General features: G+C 35.0%; 2 protein-coding genes across 4 annotated transcripts in view; one reads left to right on the forward strand and one right to left on the reverse strand.

Moving 5' to 3' along the window:
- Positions 1-722: 722 nt before the first annotated feature.
- LOC143253998 (uncharacterized) lies at positions 723-5,941 on the reverse strand. 3 transcript variants are annotated; one of them, XM_076508695.1, is made up of 3 exons: positions 5,808-5,941; positions 1,675-1,789; positions 723-1,533 (listed from the first exon to the last, which is right to left on the reverse strand). In XM_076508695.1, the coding sequence occupies exons 2-3, from the start codon at positions 1,750-1,752 to the stop codon at positions 748-750; spliced, it is 864 nt and encodes a 287-aa protein (XP_076364810.1). In that variant the 5' UTR covers positions 1,753-1,789; positions 5,808-5,941; the 3' UTR covers positions 723-747. The 3 variants fall into 3 exon arrangements, with proteins under 3 accessions (XP_076364810.1, XP_076364811.1, XP_076364808.1); XM_076508696.1 differs by lacking the exon at positions 5,808-5,941 and adding an exon at positions 4,247-4,341; XM_076508693.1 differs by lacking the exon at positions 5,808-5,941 and adding an exon at positions 4,155-4,318.
- LOC143253997 (tyrosine-protein kinase Src42A-like) overlaps positions 5,886-24,506 on the forward strand; it is a 33,998-nt gene continuing 15,377 nt past the window's right edge. Inside the window, exon 1 of the mRNA XM_076508692.1 lies at positions 5,886-6,325. Within this exon, the coding sequence (XP_076364807.1) occupies positions 5,886-6,325 (440 nt within the window). The remainder of the gene's footprint in view (positions 6,326-24,506) is intronic.

Below are 24,506 nucleotides of genomic sequence, written 5' to 3' on the forward strand. Positions count from 1 at the left end.
TCAAAGTATGCAGCTGAATATTCTGGCCCTTTGACCTGAAGGGTATTATAATGTAATGGTCAATTGCACTGTTTATTGGCAGTTAATTAGTTACCTTTCAAGTTTCTTTGAAAATGAAACGACTAGTGCAGTCTTTTTTGTGGATTGAACAAACAGTGATGGTTAAAGGAGTTTAATTCTAGTTTATATGTACATATTAACATAATTATATATAAATGTTTAACCATGTACATAACCAGAAAATAGTTCACTGAGTTTAGGTTTAATAACTTTACGTTAGTTAATAACAGAAAACATTTTAGGAATTATGCAAAGAATCAACTAAAATCTTAATACAATTTTTATACAGTCGTCAAATTTCTTATTGATGTGATATAAATGCACGTTTTAACGTGTACTTGTAGCACAAACACTAGACACAGTTAAGTAAAATGTTTCGTAACAAATGATAAACGTAAACAAAAAAAACATTCAAAGTTAAATAATAAAATAGTACCGGAGAATTGCAAGTTAAGTTCAATGGCAAGTATTGGCTAAGACACTCAATACATTGGCTTTAACAAAAAAATGTTACCCATGAAATGTACAAGGCAATACAGTATTGCACATAAAGGTTAAATAAATACGTTGATTGTTGTAACTCGTGTATATTGTTTTCTCATCAATGAGTATTCGGTAAACTGCATTTCAATCTTAAATCAATCTGAGTAAAGACAGTCCAACGTTCACAAACATTGGTTGTGACTCTTAATGTATTTTACACAATCCTTTATTTGTCATGATTACACTATCTCCATCACTGCGCTTTGGTTGAACATTTGTTAACTTTTCCGACGCTGGAATCTTATCTTGGCTTGTTTGTTGTGAATAAGCTACATTGAAATCGCAACCTTCCTCAGAATCTGAAACGTCATGTTTTGCGTGTTTAAATACCACTTTTGGCAGAATAAACACGGCTAACACAATCACAAAACCTATAAAAAATACTACCAAACCAATCACTTTACAGAGACCCAAATTTTTATTAAAGAGTTGGGCCGAACGATCTATAATTTCCAAGTTATTTTTTTGACCAATGACAACTTTCTTCTCTGGTGCGAAGTGGCCTAACAATAGTAAAATTACTCCGAACACAAGTAACATTACTCCTGACCAAAAAGCCACCTTCCAACAAAAACTTCTGCGAAATTTCTTTCCCTGCTTAACCAAATAACGAAAATCATAATCTTCAAATTCGTCGTATAATTGAGAATCTGGTATCCTGACAGAATCATAAAATTCATACACGTATGAACGAATTCCAAAAAAACCAGAGCATTTTGTATCACGCGATTTTCTAATACTTGAGAGATCTTGTTCTGTTTGATATCTTCCCTTCTGATCTGTAGACTTACCATTTCCTGTATTCATCAACTGTTCCTTTGAAGTTTCTATTGACGTCTCATGAGATATAATACGCGTTTTTTTTCGTTTTGTTGTATCTTCGATGTTTCGGACTTTAGGTCTAGCTCCCGTGTAAACGTTTTCTTCAAACTGGAAAGTGAAAAATAGATCACTAATAATAGAACATCTACTAATTTTATTTTGTATTCCTGTGGAATCTTATCTAACTTTCTAATATAATTTTATTAGCCTATTTTAGCCAGCTGTGAATTAAGAAGTCAGTATACATACTGCACGATCATTGACTTCCTGTTCAGTAGTTCCTTCTTCAACACCTAACAAAGTGTCGTGTTCATTTTCTTCGTTCATAATATGGCACACTTTTTTCTTCTGAATATCAAATGTTCTAAACACACAAAAACAAACAAACTATATATATGTAAAGGGGTAATAATATTTATAACATTGGTCAAATAAAGAGCGTGAATTTTATTGTTTTAATCTCAATTTAAATCGAATCAAACACGGCGACTAATATTCAGTTATTTCAGTGTTTTTGACGCGTTTGATAATAACATTATATTACGTCTTTGTAAAATATCGAATTATATTCTTTTTATGCAATGTTTATGCTGTGACAAAGAAATTTTTAATCATCCAAATTAGACACTTTCTTTGTAAAGATATTATGGTATATTTTAGGGAGAAGATTATTCAAATCATACAGATTTTGTGCTGTTTTTTAATAAATCTGTAAATCAATACTTTGTGGTTTTCAGTACATTTAATTTAAGGTTTATTATGTTGATTTAAACAAACTTATTGTCATTTACCGACAGTGATCTGAACGTTAAAATAATGACAAGAATAGTATTAATTGTGTTAATTTAATACTTATATATACTTGTCAAAGGATACTTAGGGCATTTTAAAATAATATTGTGAGTTCGTAATTAATTCTATACACGTTCAGACACTTGTGAAACAGTTCTTACAAATCCAGCTGTCAACACGTTCAATACAGAAGAATGACCCTCTATTCTCAGTATAGTGGGGATGGCTTTCATTCACCACCCTCTTTTGCAGGTTTTTACAACACTGTATACCTGATTGTGACCCCTAAAGCATCATCCATTTTCCGATTTTTATTTTTTTTTTGCCACGTGAGTGAATGGTCTGGGAGTTGTTGCTATAATAACCTAATATTAAGTAATTGTCCAAAATTAATGTAATAATCTTATTTGTTACAAGTTGCATCTAGTAAACACAAGAACAACAAAATGTTCAAATAAACAAGAAATATTAGCTATTCTCACTACCATTAAGAAATTACCTTAAAAACAATATATTGAAGTTTTTAAGTTATTTAAAACATTGCCCGAATGGAACACGTTCAGATCATCCATATTAAAAAAACAGGATTCGACTTAAACCTAGAAGAAAAAGTAATATTGTTATTAAATTATGTTAATAATGTTAAAACTTTGAGAACAGCGCCCATAAAAAATATCCATTATATTGTAGGCAGAAAAAGTTTATTTTATAAACTTTAGATGATTATTTAGTTTATACTTTTATTAACATGACTAATACAAATCCGTATTAGAAGTGATGTCTGCCGGAGTGATATAATACCAGTTAGTATAGTGACAAACCAGTAAACAGTGATTTGAATCATTTTTATGAAATAAAGAGTAAAAAAAAAAAAAAATTACTTCCCTGACACAGAAGATTTCATATTTTGGTTCATTTCTTTCCATTACTCGAGTGTACTAATTTCGATTTTTTTGTATTTTTTATATTTTAGTTAAGTCAAAATCTCCAAGAATGACAAGTTTTCTCGAATTCTATAGGAAACGCACTCTGTCTAATTCATGTCTATAAGCGAGCTCTGTATAACATGGATGACTTCATATCATATCAAGTTGAAACAGGGGGATTTTCTGACTGCCAAATTTTATAAACAATACTTAATTTTCCCACTAGCATTAATGAATTATTAAAAACAAAGCATAGCAAGTTCAGGTGAGTTAGTAGTTATATCCAATGGATAACTTCACATTAAACTGAAAGAGAGAGAGAAAAGCTAACTCCATGTTTAAAAGTAATTTAAGAGAACAGATGACTTTTGCGTGAAGTTGGCGTGTCTAACTGTGAAAACAGACACAAATATTACGTAAACTCATTACATTTAATTTATTAGCATCAGTTTAGCTCATCCTTCTTGGTTCAAATATATATATATATAAAACCTCCGGATTTTACTTTCGGATATACAATAGTACAAGTTACCACTCCATTTCTCAACCCCGCAGCGATTCTTTTCGTGCCCAATTTCAATGTAGCATGATCGTAACTGCCTGACGAAGGGCACCTGCCATAAATTTTGAAAAAAAAAAAAAACTAAAAAAAAAAGAAAAGAAAATTAAAAGTTTTTGTTTAGGTATATCAATTTTTGTATGTTACCTTTCATCTTGCGAAACAACAGTTATTCAAGATATTGTATAGTTGTGGTTAAGCGTTTCGGGTATACATGTTTCGAAATTCGTTTAAACAAATATGTTTAAAGCATTAGTAAAATAAACACAGAAGATATTACACTATTTCATTTGTCAAATAATATATATTTAAAAACAAATAATAACAAATTAAAGTTAACACTGAAACTCTTACAATATTGCTGCAGACAGCAATTAGTTTTATTACTCTTAATGGTGAACAATATGGTAGGCTAGTCAAATACCATTCTCCGAATTAAACCTAATACTTACTTTTTGTCAATAAGCGAACTATTTGAAAAATCTGTTTTTCTCTGCAGCAAGATCTATGGAATATGGAGCAAATGAAAATTGACAGAACTGACCTGACTCGTATACGCTGCCTTTTTGAACGCAGTTATTGAATGATCCATCACATATAGTTGTTGGTTTGCGCCGTTTCACGAACGAAAAAAAAAATCTTCCAGTGACGCATGCGCAGAATATTTCATGTAACGTATAATAATATAATGTTCTGTTACATGTCTAAAAGTCAGACATAATGTGTTGAAAATTAATATTTTGGAAAAATAAGTATGATTTTGACTACTTCTTCTAAATATATATTTAATGAACATTTAAGTAATAAAATGGCAGTTCCTTCTATAAGCTGTTTACAAACAGGAAAATAGATGCACTGTCTAAATATAGGTTTTCAGCAAACATAAAAATAGCTAATAGAATGTTCTAAAGAATATATAGATACTCAAAATAAAGGAAAATAACTCTATTTGGTATTACTTATACATATTTAAATAAATTCATAAACCAAGGCCTGGCATGACCAGGTGGTTAGGGCGCTGGACTCATAATCTGAGGGTCGCGGCTTCGAATCCCAGTCATACTAAACATGCTTGTCCTTTCAGCCGTGGGGTCGTAATAATGTTACGGCCAATCCCACTATTCGTTGGTAAAAGAGTAGCCCAAGAGTTGGCGGTGGACGGTGATGACTAGTTGCCTTCTCTCTAGTCTTACATTGCTAAATTAAGAACGGTTAGCGCAGATAGCCGTCGTGTAGCATTGCACAAAATTCAAAAACCAAAAAAACATACAACCAATCCATAAATTGTCATAGCCAAATATACATGTGTATATAAATATATCTATATACACATACACATAAAAACTCGCATGTAAGAAGTGTCCCCTACTCAAATATATATACACATGTGTACGAGAAACGTTAGAAATTTTGACAAATTTGTTTCATAAATAAAGAATAAAATTTTCCAATATGAACAGACGGCGCAACATTCTTCCTAAATCTCAGCGATAAAGTTCGGTGGTATTTACTAAATACATGTAGTTCAACGAAGGTATTGAAGAAAAATAGTTTGAAAAATTGGCGTTTTTATCTTATAAAAATCCGTTTAAAATTTTTCATTTATTAAAGTAATGATACTGATCAATCGAGTTTACTTGTTGAACCCTAAATAAGTAAAGAATATAAAGATTTATGCGGCAGCACTACTTTATGCAGCGCAGATGCTTAGCTCGAGTATAATCTAAGCCTAACTTTGGCGTATATTTTATACGAGATACATCTGTAAAATGAATACTGACGTAAAACCAAAACGTCGATGCTAGTCGACTTTTTCTGTTAGTGTTAGCATACAGTACTGGGGTAGAAACTATTGTTAGTCCTGTCGTTGAATTTTTATATTAAATTTAACACTTGTTAAATTATTTAATAATTTTTATATTTACATGTGAGTAAAGCTAGTTTATCAAAGTGAAAGAATGTGATCGCTGTAATAATTAGGTTTTAATACTAATTACTAATAATAATAATACGTTTTATATTTCGTCTTTAAGTTTTTACTACTAGTAGAAATATTACTAAATTGTAAGTTAAAGATATTACTAAACTTAAGTCACATTGCTTACATTTATGGAAGTTAAATTCAAAGTTAAAGCTGTAGCTGACTACTAGTAGTAGCACTAAGACGTTTGCGATCGACAGTCATGGGTAACTGTTTTGATCGTTCTGGGAGTGAAAATACGAAAGATTCGAAGGTCAAGAAAGACGAAGCACACGCTGGGCAAGTCTCAGTAAAGCTCGAATCTGGTCTTCCAACATTAAAGGTAAACAAGTTAAAGCCAGGAATACAAACCCTTGGACATGTTCGTCATGAAACTGTAAAATTAAAAAGAGACAAGTCGACTCTACATTCGGCTTCTTCAAATTTTGACTGTACTCTTGGCACCGTTGCAAAAATATATGTTGCATTATATGACTATGATGCCCGAACAGATGAAGATTTGGGTTTCAAAAAAGGTGAACATTTGGAAATATTAAATGATACTCAAGGAGAGTGGTGGTTTTCAAGATCGAGAGCTAACAAGTTAGAAGGCTATATACCATCTAATTATGTTGCCAAATTAAAATCAATTGAAGCAGAGCCGTAAGTTATAACTTGTTCATACTGTTACTAATTGTATAATTATTAGCCATAAGTTCTTACATGTTCATATCTTTACCAATAAGTTCTTGTATGTTCATACCATTAGCAGTCAGATTAGCTGTAAGTTCTTACTTGTTCGTATCATTACCAGTCAGATTAACCATAAGTTCTTACATGTTCGTATCATTACCAGTCAGATTAACCATAAGTTCTTACATGTTCGTATCATTACCAGTCAGATTAGCTGTAAGTTCTTACTTGTTCGTATCATTACCAGTAAGATTAACCATAAGTTCTTACATGTTCATATCATTACCAGTAAGATTAACCATAAGTTCTTACATGTTTGTATCAATACCAGTTGGATTAGCTGTAAGTTCTTACTTGTTCGTATCAATACCAGTTGGATTAGCTGTAAGTTCTTACTTGTTCGTATCAATACCAGTTGGATTAGCTGTAAATTCTTACTTGTTCGTATCATTACCAGTCAGATTAACCATAAGTTCTTACATGTTCGTACCATTACCAGTCAGATTAACCATAAGTTCTTACATGTTCATATCATTATAAGACCTGGATATTAATCATAAGCCAAAGGTTATTTTTTCCCAAGTAGCTAATGTATAAATATTTATATTTTTCAAGTCAGCTTGTGTGATTTTAGTTAAGTTTAGGTTATGGTGAGGTAGAAGGCCTAACTATTCTAATTAATTTTTACTTGCATAGGAATTTTAGATAGGAAATAAAAAAACAGACAAATATGTGTTTGAAAGTAAATTATATAATAAAATACACATCAAATCTTTAGTTTATAATTGTAAAGGAAGTACAACATGCTATTTGTTGTGTGTAATCCATATGAAAGAATTACTTAAAACTTAGTTTTAAAATTCATAGTTCCATTTATTAATGTTTTACAGGTAATAACCTCCTTCAATATATTACAAGTTAAAAAATAATGTCTGTAGTTAGGGCCTTATAATTCACCATAACCAGACTTTTGTGATAAAGTATTTTGTGCATACTTAACATGAAATATTTGATTATTAAAAATTTTATAATAAAAAAAAGATGTAATTTATTACATGACGTCAAAATTCTATTATCAGAAGATTTTTAAATTGTTCATGTCATCAGTCAGCCTATCTAGAGGATATTTATAAAGAAAACTAGTTTCTCTCATTCATAGCAGTTTGAAATTAAGTGTGTAAGGAACTGTAAAAATATTAAAATGAAATTCTATCACAGGGAAGTCTCCCGTCTGTTTTGTTTAGGTATAATTTTATGTGTGAAGAAAAACTTGCTTGTAAGGGTACGCTTTGAGTTGAACATTAAAGCTGGTTGTAAGTGTAGGCTTCAAGTTGAACATTAAAGCTGGTTGTAAGTGTAGGCTTCGAGTTGAACATTAAAGCTGGTTGTAAGTGTAGGCTTCAAGTTGAACATTAAAGCTGGTTGTAAGTGTAGGCTTCAAGTTGAACATTAAAGCTGGTTGTAAGTGTAGGCTTCCAGTTGAACATTAAAGCTGGTTGTAAGTGTAGGCTTCAAGTTGAACATTAAAGCTGGTTGTAAGTGTAGGCTTCGAGTTGAACATTAAAGCTGGTTGTAAGTGTAGGCTTCGAGTTGAACATTAAAGCTGGTTGTAAGTGTAGGCTTCGAGTTGAACATTAAAGCTGGTTGTAAGTGTAGGCTTCGAGTTGAACATTAAAGCTGGTTGTAAGTGTAGGCTTCGAGTTGAACATTAAAGCTGGTTGTAAGTGTAGGCTTCGAGTTGAACATTAAAGCTGGTTGTAAGTGTAGGCTTGAGTTGAACATTAAAGCTGGTTGTAAGTGTAGGCTTGAGTTGAACATTAAAGCTGGTTGTAAGTGTAGGCTTGAGTTGAACATTAAAGCTGGTTGTAAGTGTAGGCTTGAGTTGAACATTAAAGCTGGTTGTAAGTGTAGGCTTCGAGTTGAACATTAAAGCTGGTTGTAAGTGTAGGCTTCGAGTTGAACATTAAAGCTGGTTGTAAGTGTAGGCTTCGAGTTGAACATTAAAGCTGGTTGTAAGTGTAGGCTTCGAGTTGAACATTAAAGCTGGTTGTAAGTGTAGGCTTCAAGTTGAACATTAAAGCTCTGTCATTAGACACACATATTCTTACATCTTTCTACTGGTTTTGTTTGTTATAGAAATATTCTGTAGTGTATAAATAATTAAACTGCATATTGTGTGGAAACAGTATATAGTACTAAAGATTTTCACATTACAAAATGTACACATTTATAATATGAAACATGGATACTTATTTGTACAAGTGGGCTTGTTATGTGAAATTAAGTTGAAGTCTATTTCCAATGAACTACAATCTCATAACTGTGTTAAAAGTAACAAATTATGGTAGTGGTATAAACCCAAATACAAATTAAAAATATACTTAAATTACTTAAGAGTTTAAAAGTTCAAATAATTTATTTTTTGGTGAATTTCTGCTGTCAGTGCATTTTAACACCTTGTTTATTTGAAGCAGTGGTAATTGGTTCTTCAGGAGGTTTATAGTAATTATTCATACATTTAACAAACCAATCACACTTATTGAATGCTGGTATATACCAATAAGAGGAGGAGAAATAGGGTATTTATTTTACATGATTTCATAATCAAATAGGAACTTAAAACGTGTAAATAATTTGTACAGGGGCAGAAAATTAGAAACGGTAACAAAATCAAATGTCTCGGCACAAAATTATCTCAGAGTAATTTCGTTTCGTGGAGAAGCTATTCGATTTGTGTTTAAAAAACGCTTGACATTTGTAACCTCCACAACACTGTGTGGAATGAAATTAAATAGAACTGAAACAGACTATTCATGAAGCACGTATTTCTTCAACTGAAACACTCAAGGTCCCCACGTCATACGTCGATTGTAGATCTTTGGGTCAGTATGAAAAAGTTGTACACAGAGCTTAAACCTTGAACCATCTCATTACAAACGGTTATATTCACATATCAAAGTGGATACAAAAATTGTTTTTACCTTTTATAAGATCTACTGTGAAGAACTAACTTGAATAGAACTGAGTGATATAATTTATTTTCAGCTATCTAGAATACCAAAAGTATCCCGGCAGTAATTTGTGGAATTTATTGCTTTCACGTGTGTTTTTATAATGTTTTTATGGGTTAAATAAGTAACAAAATATATGGTTAACTATGAAGGTGTAGATTTTATTCTTCAGTTTTATGAAATATATTCATGTTTCAGTTGAATGATAAACATGGCTATTGTTGGAATTAGAATTGAGACGTGGTTGTGATCTTTTAAACTCATTTTATTATTGATCAGAACTGAAGAGAGGGTTCTAGATCAGCAGTCTAGATCACCTGGTGGTTTGTAACTTCCCAGTGTTCACTTGTCAAGGTTCTAGATCACCTGGTGGTTTGTAACTTCCCAGTGTTCACTTGTCAAGGTTCTAGATCACCTGGTGGTTTGTAACTTCCCAGTGTTCACTTGTCAAGGTTCTAGATCACCTGGTGGTTTGTAACTTCCCAGTGTTCACTTGTCAAGGTTCTAGATCACCTGGTGGTTTGTAACTTCCCAGTGTTCACTTGTCAAGGTTCTAGATCACCTGGTGGTTTGTAACTTCCCAGTGTTCACTTGTCAAGGTTCTAGATCACCTGGTGGTTTGTAACTTTTCAGTGTTCACTTGTCAAGGTTCTAGATCACCTGGTGGTTTGTAACTTCCCAGTGTTCACTTGTCAAGGTTCTAGATCACCTGGTGGTTTGTAACTTTTCAGTGTTCACTTGTCAAGGTTCTAGATCACCTGGTGGTTTGTAACTTCCCAGTGTTCACTTGTCAAGGTTCTAGATCACCTGGTGGTTTGTAACTTTTCAGTGTTCACTTGTCAAGGTTCTAGATCACCTGGTGGTTTGTAACTTCTCAGTGTTCACTTGTCAACATAATTAACAGGTTCTTACGTTTAAGTGTGTTGCATCTATAAAGAGGTATTTTGGGTGTATCATAAAATGTGAGAAGTGGCTGTTGTTTTATTACAAAATCCCTAAATATTTTCTTGATTAAAGTGAATGAAAACTATCTTTCTCTAGACATTCTACAGGTTTGTATCACCATGACTTATTTTATGATGTAATTATTTTAAAAGTGTAATCCTTTTAAGATCTTACATAAGAATTAATGACATTAGTAAGACATATTCTAGAATCTTCCACGGTATATGCAGGTCGGTGGTGCTCAAACTTTCCAGAGTCCAATATAAATATTTCTTTAAATGTTTGAAGTACCACTTAAGCTTAATTTAAAAATATATAATAATAAAATGTAAAAAACACTCAGTAAAAATTATTTTAACTCTTTCTTTGTAATAGTAACGATGTAAATGTTTTACGGTGTATCATAACAAGTGTGAATTTTGACAATTTCAAGCAAAGTAAAAATTTTCAAATCCTTAAGAAACTCCTTTTATTCCTGAAATCAGCTAACAAACAACCTCTTTCGAACCTTCTCCTACAAGGTAGTATCCTATATTAGATCAGGAGCCCAAAACTATGAACAATATTTCAAATGTGGGTGATATACTGTGTGCGTTCTTGTGAAGCCTAAATCAGGCTTATGTAATTTTCTTTATTTTTATATTAATTTTTGTTCCTTTACCACTGATATTAGCACTAAACATCACAGTTTGAAAATCCCTAATGTAAATAAGTTGTTGATTTTGTTTAGCAGACTAAACATACAGTTTATAATATTGTAGTCAAGTAGTTGTTTTAATACATTGAAAAAGCTTCTGTGTGGTATAAATGAAATGGTATTGTACTGTGAATGTTTGTTACCGGTATGCTGTTGGTATTGTACTGTGAATGTTTGTTACCGGTATGCTGTTGGTATTGTACTGTGAATGTTTGTTACCGGTATGCTGTTGGTATTGTACTGTGAATGTTTGTTACCGGTATGCTGTATGCTCTCTACCCTGTAATCTCCCAGTATGCTGTATGCTCTCTACCCTGTAATCTCCCAGTATGCTGTATGCTCTCTACTCTGTAATCTCCCAGTATGCTGTATGCTCTCTACCCTGTAATCTCCCAGTATGCTGTATGCTCTCTACCCTGTAATCTCCCAGTATGCTTTTCCAGTGGAAGAAATATAGTGAAATGAGAATTAGTTGTGCTTCAGTAACATCTATTGTAGATTGTGTTGTGGTACAACACCCTGCAGTAGACACAACACAGACAGCTCATTTCACAGCTTTTCAATTAAGCAAAAACAAACATCCGAATGGCAAAAAAACAGTTATCATCTGTTGAAACTTTACTAACTCCAAGTTCATGAGTAGAACTACAACTACATAACATAATGTAATAGAATAGTACAGACACACAGTGTAGTAGAATGTAACAGTAGTATTAGAAAAGTACAGACACAATGTAGTAGAATGTAACAGTAGTATTAGGATAGTACAGACACGCAGTGTAGTAGAATGTAACAGCAATATTAGGATAGTACAGACACACAGTGTAGTAGAATGTAACAGTAGTATTAGAATAGTACAGACACACAGTGTAGTAGAATGTAACAGTAGTATTAGAATAGCACAGACACACAGTGTAGTAGAATGTAACAGTAGTATTAGGACAGTACAGACACACAGTGTAGTAGAATGTAACAGTAGTATTAGAATAGTACAGACACGCAGTGTAGTAGAATGTAACAGTAGTATTAGGACAGTACAGACACGCAGTGTAGTAGAATGTAACAGTAGTATTAGGACAGTACAGACACGCAGCATAGTAGAATGTAACAGTAGTATTAGAATAGTACAGACACGCAGCATAGTAGAATGTAACAGTAGTATTAGGATAGTACAGACACGCAGTGTAGTAGAATGTAACAGTAGTATTAGGATAGTACAGACACACAGTGTAGTAGAATGTAACAGTAGTATTAGGATAGTACAGACACACAGCATAGTAGAATGTAACAGTAGTATTAGGACAGTACAGACACGCAGCATAGTAGAATGTAACAGTAGTATTAGGATAGTACAGACACACAGCATAGTAGAATGTAACAGTAGTATTAGGACAGTACAGACACGCAGCATAGTAGAATGTAACAGTAGTATTAGGATAGTACAGACACGCAGCATAGTAGAATGTAACAGTAGTATTAGGATAGTACAGACACACAGTGTAGTAGAATGTAACAGTAGTATTAGGACAGTACAGACACACAGTGTAGTAGAATGTAACAGTAGTATTAGGACAGTACAGACACGCAGTGTAGTAGAATGTAACAGTAGTATTAGGATAGTACAGACACACAGCATAGTAGAATGTAACAGTAGTATTAGGACAGTACAGACACGCAGTGTAGTAGAATGTAACAGTAGTATTAGGATAGTACAGACACACAGCATAGTAGAATGTAACAGTAGTATTAGGACAGTACAGACACACAGCATAGTAGAATGTAACAGTAGTATTAGGACAGTACAGACACGCAGCATAGTAGAATGTAACAGTAGTATTAGGATAGTACAGACATGCAGCATAGTAGAATGTAACAGTAGTATTAGGACAGTACAGACACACAGTGTAGTAGAATGTAACAGTAGTATTAGGATAGTACAGACACACAGTGTAGTAGAATGTAACAGTAGCATTAGGATAGTACAGACACACAGTGTAGTAGAATGTAACAGTAGTATTAGGATAGTACAAACACACAGTGTAGTAGAATGCAACAGTAGTATTAGAATAGTACAGACACACAGTGTAGTAGAATGTAACAGTAGTATTAGAATAGTACAGACACACAGTGTAGTAGAATGTAACAGTAGTATTAGGATAGTACAGACACACAGTGTAGTAGAATGTAACAGTAGTATTAGGACAGTACAGACACACAGTGTAGTAGAATGTAACAGTAGTATTAGGATAGTACAGACACGCAGTGTAGTAGAATGTAACAGTAGTATTAGGACAGTACAGACACACAGTGTAGTAGAATGTAACAGTAGTATTAGGATAGTACAGACATGCAGCATAGTAGAATGTAACAGTAGTATTAGGACAGTACAGACACACAGTGTAGTAGAATGTAACAGTTGTATTAGGATAGTACAGACATGCAGCATAGTAGAATGTAACAGTAGTATTAGGACAGTACAGACACACAGTGTAGTAGAATGTAACAGTAGTATTAGGATAGTACAGACACACAGTGTAGTAGAATGTAACAGTAGCATTAGAATAGTACAGACACACAGTGTAGTAGAATGTAACAGTAGTATTAGGATAGTACAAACACACAGTGTAGTAGAATGCAACAGTAGTATTAGAATAGTACAGACACACAGTGTAGTAGAATGTAACAGTAGTATTAGAATAGTACAGACACACAGTGTAGTAGAATGTAACAGTAGTATTAGGATAGTACAGACACACAGTGTAGTAGAATGTAACAGTAGTATTAGGACAGTACAGACACACAGTGTAGTAGAATGTAACAGTAGTATTAGGATAGTACAGACACGCAGTGTAGTAGAATGTAACAGTAGTATTAGGACAGTACAGACACACAGTGTAGTAGAATGTAACAGTAGTATTAGGATAGTACAGACACACAGTGTAGTAGAATGTAACAGTAGCATTAGGATAGTACAAACACGCAGTGTAGTAGAATGTAACAGTAGCATTAGAATAGTATAGACACACAGTGTAGTAGAATGTAACAGTAGTATTAGGATAGTACAGACACACAGTGTAGTAGAATGTAACAGTAGTATTAGGATAGTACAGACACACAGTGTAGTAGAATGTAACAGTAGTATTAGGATAGTACAGACACGCAGTGTAGTAGAATGTAACAGTAGTATTAGGATAGTACAGACCGCACGAGTGTAGTAGAATGTAACAGTAGTATTAGGACAGTACAGACCGCGGTGTGTAGTAGAATGTAACAGTAGTATTAGGACAGTACAGACACGCAGTGTAGTAGAATGTAACAGTAGTATTAGGACAGTACAGACACACAGTGTAGTAGAATGTAACAGTAGTATTAGAATAGTACAGACACGCAGTGTAGTAGAATGTAACAGTAGTATTAGGACAGTACAGACACGCAGTGTAGTAGAATGTAACAGTAGTATTAGGACAGTACAGACCGCGGTGTAGTAGAATGTAACAGTAGTATTAGGACAGTACAGACACGCAGTGTAGTAGAATGTAACAGTAGTATTAGGACAGTACAGACACGCAGCATAGTAGAATGTAACAGTAGTATTAGAATAGTACAGACACGCAGCATAGTAGAATGTAACAGTAGTATTAGGATAGTACAGACACGCAGCGTAGTAGAATGTAACAGTAGTATTAGGATAGTACAGACACACAGCATAGTAGAATGTAACAGTAGTATTAGGACAGTACAGACACGCAGCATAGTAGAATGTAACAGTAGTATTAGGATAGTACAGACACGCAGCATAGTAGAATGTAACAGTAGTATTAGGACAGTACAGACACACAGTGTAGTAGAATGTAACAGTAGTATTAGGACAGTACAGACACACAGTGTAGTAGAATGTAACAGTAGTATTAGGATAGTACAGACACACAGCATAGTAGAATGTAACAGTAGTATTAGGATAGTACAGACACACAGCATAGTAGAATGTAACAGTAGTATTAGGACAGTACAGACACACAGCATAGTAGAATGTAACAGTAGTATTAGGATAGTACAGACATGCAGCATAGTAGAATGTAACAGTAGTATTAGGATAGTACAGACACGCAGTGTAGTAGAATGTAACAGTAGTATTAGGATAGTACAGACACACAGTGTAGTAGAATGTAACAGTAGTATTAGGATAGTACAAACACGCAGTGTATTAGAATGTAACAGTAGTATTAGGATAGTACAGACATGCAGTGTAGTAGAATGTAACAGTAGTATTAGGATAGTACAGACACTCAGTGGAGTAGAATGTAACAGTTGTATTAGGATAGTACAGACACGCAGTGTAGTAGAATGTAACAGTAGTATTAGGATAGTACAGACATGCAGCATAGTAGAATGTAACAGTAGTATTAGGATAGTACAGACACGCAGTGTAGTAGAATGTAACAGTAGTATTAGGATAGTACAGACACACAGTGTAGTAGAATGTAACAGTAGTATTAGGATAGTACAAACACGCAGTGTAGTAGAATGTAACAGTAGTATTAGGATAGTACAGACATGCAGTGTAGTAGAATGTAACAGTAGTATTAGGATAGTACAGACACTCAGTGTAGTAGAATGTAACAGTAGTATTAGGATAGTACAGACACGCAGTGTAGTAGAATGTAACAGTTGTATTAGGACAGTACAGACCGCGAGTGTAGTAGAATGTAACAGTAGTATTAGGACAGTACAGACACGCAGTGTAGTAGAATGTAACAGTAGTATTAGGATAGTACAGACACGCAGTGTAATAGAATGTAACAGTTGTATTAGGATAGTACAGACACACAGTGTAGTAGAATGTAACAGTAGTATTAGGACAGTACAGACACGCAGTGTAGTAGAATGTAACAGTTGTATTAGGACAGTACAGACACGCAGTGTAGTAGAATGTAACAGTAGTATTAGGATAGTACAGACACACAGTGTAATAGAATGTAACAGTTGTATTAGGATAGTACAGACACACAGTGTAATAGAATGTAACAGTAGCATTAGGATAGTACAGACACACAGTGTAGTAGAATGTAACAGTAGTAACAGCCATCCTTACATTTGTTTACTAGTGATAACATTACTATATGTTAATACTTATGTGTGTTACTGTGATACATTATATGTTTTGTATTATGTTTATTTTGTGAGCCATCCTTACATTCACTTTTTTTTTGAAAATATTTCTTTACTTGTTACGGATTTAACTCTGGGGACTGTAAAACAGTTTTTATATAAACATCAGTTCTCTTTGTGTGTGTCTATTTACTGACATCTGAAACAGATATGAACAAACACCTGGATTTTACTGTCTAAAGTGAGACGTGTTTTGACACTTTGGGTCGATTATGTAAACAGTTTCATATCACTTTCAAGTTTAATCATTGTGGTTAATCCTGTAAGACAAAATCATGTCACGCAGTCGGATTTGTCTCGGTTTGTAGTGTTAATGTGTTGCCAGGCGACGCAAGTCATCTCTTTACAGGCACGTGAAGCGTAGTGCACCCATCTTGTCTTGGTGTCCTGTACTCTGTACGTGTTTGTTTTTTGTTATATGTGAAGATACAGAATGGGTAATCTCTGCTGTGCAAACTAAGGGCTTTTCAACCTGGTTTGTAACCTTATAGGCCTTTATAATTGCCGGTGTGCCACTGGGAAGCCTGTTTTCCGTAATTACTACAAGAGTAGCGGAGTTACGGACATGGACTAGGTACCATAAGTTAAAAAGGTTCCAATCAGCGTATGTATCTATACATTACCCATGATCATACTTTAATTTCACATTTTGAAATAGGTCCGGCATGGCCAGGTGGGTTAAGGCGTTCGACTCGTAATCTGAGGATTGCGGGTTCGAATCCCGGTCGCACCAAACATGTTTGCCTTTTCAGCCATGGGGGCGTTATAATGTAACGGTCAATCCCACTATTCGTTGGTGAAAGAGTAGCCCAAGAGTTGGCGGTGGGTAGTGATGACTAGCTGCCTTACCTCTTGTCTTACACTGCTAGATTAGGGACGGCTAGCGCGGATAGCCTCTTGTAGCTTTGCGCGAAATTCAAAACAAACAAAAACCTAAGAGAATTTCAATTTGAGGGAAGGCTGGAGGAGATCTTCATGAGTAGTTAAATCGAATCGGGTATACGAGTGCCTTACAGTTGGTATTGCTGACGCACAGAAATATAACTACTAAAGAGGAAGGAAATGGTTTTGTAGATCAATGTACTCTAATCCTGCTTAAAATAATATCAAGTTCCGCAGCTATTGATGATTCCCTCTTATTTGCTTTCATAAAATGACTTATAAAACAGGATGAATCGGCAGTAAAAGTCACTGGTCAAGCAGTCTATTGCAATAAATTTATATTTCTGAAGGTCATAGAAGAAAAACATGGTTAAAGTACCAGTGTTGATTTATCTCGTGGAGTAAACATGTGGGTTAATGGTGCCTTTTAATCCTGTTAAGAATATACATGGTTAATGACACTTGTTTAAGATACCAAACAAATAATAATTATTAAGAATTATACGGGTTTCGTCATCTGTGAAAGTGGACAAGGACGAATTGCAAGAACGTTAATACGTGTAATATATAGTCCACTTCAATAAGATGTCCAGCCTTTTTGGTTTTGGCATATATATGTGCTGATGCCGTGGGGTTGTTTTGGAACAAAACAACACGTAGTGTATTTGACGCGAAAAATTCCAAACTGTTTTTATATAGAGAAACAGAAATATCATTAAACATTTTCATAATCATTATCAGCGACGCTGTCTCGTTCTTAGATACATTGATAGCTTGGACATTTTCTGGTTGACTTGTTAAGATACATTGATAGTTTGGACATTTTCTGGTTGACTTAAGATACATTCCTAGTTTGGACATCTTCTGGTTGACAGTTGTTAGATACATTCGTAGCTTGGACATCTGGCTGACAGTTGTTAGATGCATTCGTAGCTTGGACATCTGGCTGACAGTTGTTAGATGCATTCGTAGCTTGGACATCTGGCTGACAGTTGTTAGATGCATTCGTAGCTTGGACATCTGGCTGACAGTTGTTAGATGCATTCGTAGCTTGGACATCTGGCTGACAGTTGTTAGATGCATTCGTAGCTTGGACATCTGGCTGACAGTTGTTAGATGCATTCGTAGCTTGGACATCTGGCTAACAGTTGTTAGATGCATTCGTAGCTTGGACGTCTTCTGGCTGACAGTTGTTAGATGCATTCGTAGCTTGGACGTCTTCTGGCTGACAGTTGTTAGATGCATTCGTAGCTTGGACGTCTTCTGGCTGACAGTTGTTAGATGCATTCGTAGCTTGGACGTCTTCTGGCTGACAGTTGTTAGATGCATTCGTAGCTTGGACGTCTTCTGGCTGACAGTTGTTAGATGCATTCGTAGCTTGGACGTCTTCTGGCTGACAGTTGTTAGATGCATTCGTAGCTTGGACGTCTTCTGGCCGACTGTTGTCAGATGCATTCGTAGCTTGGACGTCTTCTGGCCGACTGTTGTCAGATACATTCGTAGCTTAGACGTCTTCTGGCCGACTTCTGTGAAGAAGACTAGCTCAGAACGAACCACCAGAATCAGAGGTAGCACAGGTTTCAAGATATGAAGACTTCGTGTTTTTACTAGCCACGTTCCTGTGTAGAAAGTCGCAGAAAATCGGCAACCACGTGCTAACCAAAAAAAACCATGAAACCACATTATCAGGGAGGGTTGAAGAGATCAATGATCTGATCCACCTAGGCCACATTGTCAGAGTATCAACCATGAATCGAATTGACAGTATGGCACCTTAGTAAGTCAATACTGAAGCTAGCGTCTTGTTGATTGCTTTAAACACAATACAGTCAGTAAACCGGATGTCATTAGTGGCTCACTAATTTAATCTTTTAGTCTAATTGAGAATGTTGCTTTGCTATTACGACCAACCCCATTCCACGCAAGTGACAGAAAAAAGCCAGCATCTATGACTTCTGTGTTGACACGCAAAAAACTATAAGTTTATTTGCAACGTTTCCGCAGTGTAACTTTTTAAATTCTAAAGGTAATTGTGCAGTTGCAAATCCTTATCCGGTGAAATAAATACCTTCAGTGTACTGTGTCGTTTGTTTTAGATTTTGTATGAAAAGCTACATAAGGGCTGTCTGTGCATAGCCGTCCATAATTTTAAATTGATCGTGCTATGGCAGCTAGTCACCAACAGCTTTCGGGATACTTTTTTTTTAGTCGAATAGTGTGATTTTACTGTCACTTTTATAACCTAACTACGACCATAAAGTACCGAGCGCGTTTTTTTTCTGGGGGGGGGAGGCAACGGGACGTGAAACAAAAAACCTTTGGTGACAGTCCAGTTTCGCTGTCTACTAGGCCTAGCCTGGTCCATGTGGAATTGTTGCGTGTTTGGTTTAAACTACACGTGATTTGAGTCTGAATATTTTGAAAGCCCTTTACTTAAGCAGTTTTAAATTTGGCTGCTAAAAATTGACGTGTTTTAAATAAAAATGCCAACTTTGATAACACCGTGGGATTACTGTAACTTGCTTCGAAGTTGAGCATGGTTTTATATTCTGTAGTCGTCAAATAGTCTTTGAAGTAATTTGAAATGTAAACTTTATATGTAAATAGCTTCGTTTTTTTGTTTATCTCTACGCCATTCTGATTTTTAGTGATTAAATATATTTTCAATAACGTTGATAGATATATATATCGTAGACGTTTTAAAGAGGTTTCATATATCGTAGACGTTTTAAAGAGGTTTTATAAGTACAGCCAAATTGCTGAGCTTTTAAAAAAACAAACAAATTTCAAGGATTTAGTGTTCAAATATAAAAACACTCGCTAGAGGGCGGTACAAACTAAGTTCGGTTTGACCAATAGGCGGGTGCTCAGTGAATAGGAGAGTCCCTGATACGAAGCAGTTTGTTATTTATATAAAGCGTACGAAGAAGATAACGTTATCATCTGGTATTGAAAAGTTTCTGTATTATAAATACAATAGACTACTTTAGATTACGTTGGGGTGTAGTGGTTGCACATAGTTGAACAAATCACGATGTGTTTTCTATTAACACCTTAAATGTCTTGCGAAACAAATAAATTACGTGTTTTGTAATTTTCCACAACCATAGTATACATCTCCACCGCAAGAAACGGTTCGAACCTATTTATTGGCTTACGTTTTGTCAGATATTTAAATCTGTGTTTTTGTACGTTTCCAGGCAATTTCATTGTGCATAAGGCATTTGGCGTCAAGTTGACAAAGTAGCAGATTCTTCGAGTAAATGCGATTTATCTAAACATTTCTAAATAACTAATTCCCTGTTCACTAAAAGCGTGGTAATATCCTTCTACAACAATATGAACCAGCTCTCTGTTTAACAAAGACACGAATTAATTCCTTCTACAACAATATCAACCAGCTCTCTCTTCAACAAAGACACGAATTAATTCCTTGTAGAACAATATCAACCAGCTCTCTGTTCAACAAAGACACGAATTTATTCCTTCTACAACAATATGAACCAGCTCTCTGTTCAACAAAGACACGAATTAATTCCTTCTACAACAATATCAACCAGCTCTCTCTTCAACAAAGACACGAATTAATTCCTTCTGCAACAATATCAACCAGCTCTCTCTTTAACAAAGAGACACGAATTAATTCCTTGTACAACAATATCAACCAGCTCTCTCTTCAACAAAGACACGAATTAATTCCTTCTGCAACAATATCAACTAGCTCTCTAACAAAGATACACGAATTAATTCCTTGAACAACAATATCAACCAGCTCTCTCTTCAACAAAGACACGAATTAATTCCTTGTACAACAATATCAACCAGCTCTCTGTTCAACAAAGACACGAATTTATTCCTTCTACAACAATATGAACCAGCTTTCTCTTCAACAGACACTAATTATATCTACTACAATCATCACACAGCTAATTCCTTCAACAAAGACACGAATTAATTCCTTCCATAATATCAACCAGCACTCTCTTCAATAAAGATACGAATTAATTCCTTCTACAACAATATCGATCAGCTCTACCTTCAACAAAGATCCCCTCGGTGTGGATTCCTGTACATGGTGAGGGGACCTCCCAGGGAAGGTTCTGTGTTTTTAGTTTACCTCCTCTGGGATCTAAACATCCACCCACTTATTTGCCGTGCGTAGCAACCTGTGAAGGGGAGGAGAGGATCCTGGTGGTTGAGGGTCCTACCCTAACCTTGAATTCCTGTAGATAGGCAGCCTTGGGGTGGCTCCCTTGGGTCAATCGGCTGGTCCACTAGGGTTAGGATTAACTAAGTACCAGTGTTGGATGTTCTCAACAGGTGTTGTGGACATTATATCTGGTGCTGGTGTTTGGGTATAGTGCTCACGAAACCCTGAGGTTGCTGCAGTGTCCTTGTTTGACATTGTAGTGCGTCCCATGGTGGGTCAGTGGGTACTGAAATTTCTCTCTTTTTGTGGATACTTCAATTAAAATCTTAATAGTGGAACTGACACCGCAGCTTAGTCTCTCAGTTCTGGTACTATCACTGCTGTGCCTGTTCCATACATGGACTATGGTCCTGTATTCAAGGCTCATCTCTGTGCCAGCTGGTAGTCGACTTAGAGTAAGTAACATGAAAACAAGCTTTTCCAAATAAAACCTTATATTGGACTTTGACCGTTTTGCTTCCGTAAAGATTGGAAAGATGAAGTTGTTTTAACTAGACCATGCATTGGTCACAGTTTTTTAACTCATCGTTTTCTTTTATCAGGAACTGATGCACCAGTGTGTAGTTTGTGTAACACTCAGATCACAATAAGGCACATTTTACTGTCTTGTCATCGTTATGATTCACAATGACGGCACCATTTTAAACATGTTCTGTCCCAAGGTTTGTCCATAACGTTAGACGGTGTTATTAGTGATGGTGACACTGTCCACCTTGGTAATGTTTTTAGTTTTTTAAAGGCCATTAATCATTTTAATGCCATTTAAGTTTTTTAATTTATACATCACACATTTTTAATGTGGCTTCTTTATAAAAACCACAGTTCATCTAGTTCGATTTGATATTAGAAACTGGCCATAACATTAAATAACTCGAAACCAGGACTGGGAAGGCCAACTTCAGGTGACTGACAGTTGTTTTGTACTTACCTGTTAGTCTTCCTGGCGAGTTATGATTGTTACAGTTACGCTACAGAAAATCCTTTTAACTTGAATAACTGTAGTTTTTCTCTTGACGTTGTAAACTAGATGTAAACATTGGTCTTATGCTGTTTATGTTTTTTAAACTTTGTTTTGTTTCACCTTAATATCTTTTTATGAATTTTTCATAATTTATTTTAAACTCTTTACCGGATGTTCGGCGCAGATAGCCTAGCTGCTTTGTGCCATAAAACACTAAATCAACCAACTAATCAACAAAAACACGAATTAAATTCCTTCTACAACAATATCAACCACCTCTCTCTTCAACAGAGATATTGATTAATATCTAATTTGACTAATAGAATAGTAGTATCAAAACCTTTTTGGACAAGGGCCGGGAGGTGGATCTTTTAGGCTTCGTGGTTCGGAGATGTTGTGGTAAAATTAAGTAGGGATACATGATCAGAATACATCATCACTAATTTATTTCTAGTAAAATCACATATTGAAAATATTTAAGATGCACAATCGTCTTTTTTAGCACCAGTGAGAACCATGAAACTGGTGTTTTTCTGACAAAATTAATCAAGGTTCAGAGTTACTGCTTCCTATCATCAAAAGTGATTACAAATGTTCATCAGATAAGGTTGATCTGTAACTAGGTTTCATGTACTTCATCTTTGAAAATGTCATCACAGAAATAGGTAGTGACAGAACTGAAATGAATCCACGAACAAAGTTTTATAAATAAACACATTGATTACTTGGAAAACATTTATAGAACTCTATCAACTTTCTTCCTTTCTATTTGTCCTTCAACGTGTCGTTAGACTGCAGACCAGTAACTTCCATTTGAACTTCAGAGGGCAGTTCATCAATAACACAATCAAATGGGTTTCGGAAGATTCTTATTTCTGTTACACTCACATCAACATCGAACAAATGCTCCTTGAACTGTAGTTTAAGATCATAAAGGAATATCTTGTGTGAACCTGCGTGGGAATGTTTGTTTAAACTTTTCACAACAGTGTGTGAATATCTTGTGTGAACCTACGTGTGAATGTTTGTTTAAACTTTTCACAACAAACAAAGTGTGTGAAGCAACTCCTCATCAACTGGGACTTATAAATAATTAATTTATAATGATTTCACCTCTATGAACATATCACAAATAAGCGCAGTTTTTTACCTTCCAACGTAAGATTGAATTCACTCAGGCATATGGGCAGATCTATAGAAAAAGCTAACTACCAAAGCCATTCACTGTTTGTAACAGTTGAGGACAATTATTTTCATTTAAAAGAATTTTAATCTCAAATATGGTCTTCCCACAGCTAAGCCATCAGATTAAAGAGGGGTAGGGTAAGTCTGGATATGTTGCTTCTGTTTCTGCCAAAAATTTACGAAAATGAGATGGTTGAGTCCATGAGAGCGAAAGAAGTTCACTGTTAAAACTAGAGGTTCCATGACAGATCCAGATATTTTCCACACAGTGCCTGCTGATTAATAATACAGTGGAGAATTATAAGCTTAGAACAACCCACACTTAAAACAAATATGTGAATATATCCAACTAAACCCTTTCTTGCACCACACACATTTTTACCACCATCTGTTGTAACACACTTCAGCCGTTTACAGTGGAGAACCATAGACTTAGAACAACCCACACTTTCAACAACTTTGTGAATATATCCAACTAAACCCTTTCTTGCACCACACATATTTTTACCACCATCTGTTGTAACACACTTCAGCCGTTTCTATTCCAAGTTGTACTGACTTAGTGATTTTTCGACATCTTTGAAAATGTCCTCACCTGTGGATGTCCCATGCATACTGTGTACAGAAGCTAATTCAAAATTAATATTGACTCCGTGAATAAACAACAGCATCTGTGAAGTGTCGGACACATCTGTTGACTCGTCAAGCGCTATGGAAAAGCACTCACTCTTTGACCTTGCATTTCAGTTGAGACAGAATATTACTTCCAGTGTCCTCAACTCTACGTGCTAATGTATTCGTCGAAAATCTGATAGTCATAAATAAGTTTACTTTTTTCTGAGCACATTTCATCGGCTGCTTCAATCGTACGTAATCTATCGTATAGGTACATGTACCTATCGGTAAATGTTTTTCCTCGCTTGGCCAACAGATGTGACACTTGGAAACTTGTTCTTGTTGTAGCTTCATTCTTGGCTTTCTTCTTAAATACAAATTGTTGTGACGATAAGTTATGTTTCAAGGCTTCAAATATGTCTGAACTACCTTTCCCATGAACTGATAATAGTTTGAGTGCTTGGTTTAGTATTGTC

The sequence above is a fragment of the Tachypleus tridentatus genome, chromosome 6 (genome assembly GCF_004210375.1).
Source record: "Tachypleus tridentatus isolate NWPU-2018 chromosome 6, ASM421037v1, whole genome shotgun sequence".
NCBI lineage: Eukaryota > Metazoa > Arthropoda > Merostomata > Xiphosura > Limulidae > Tachypleus > Tachypleus tridentatus.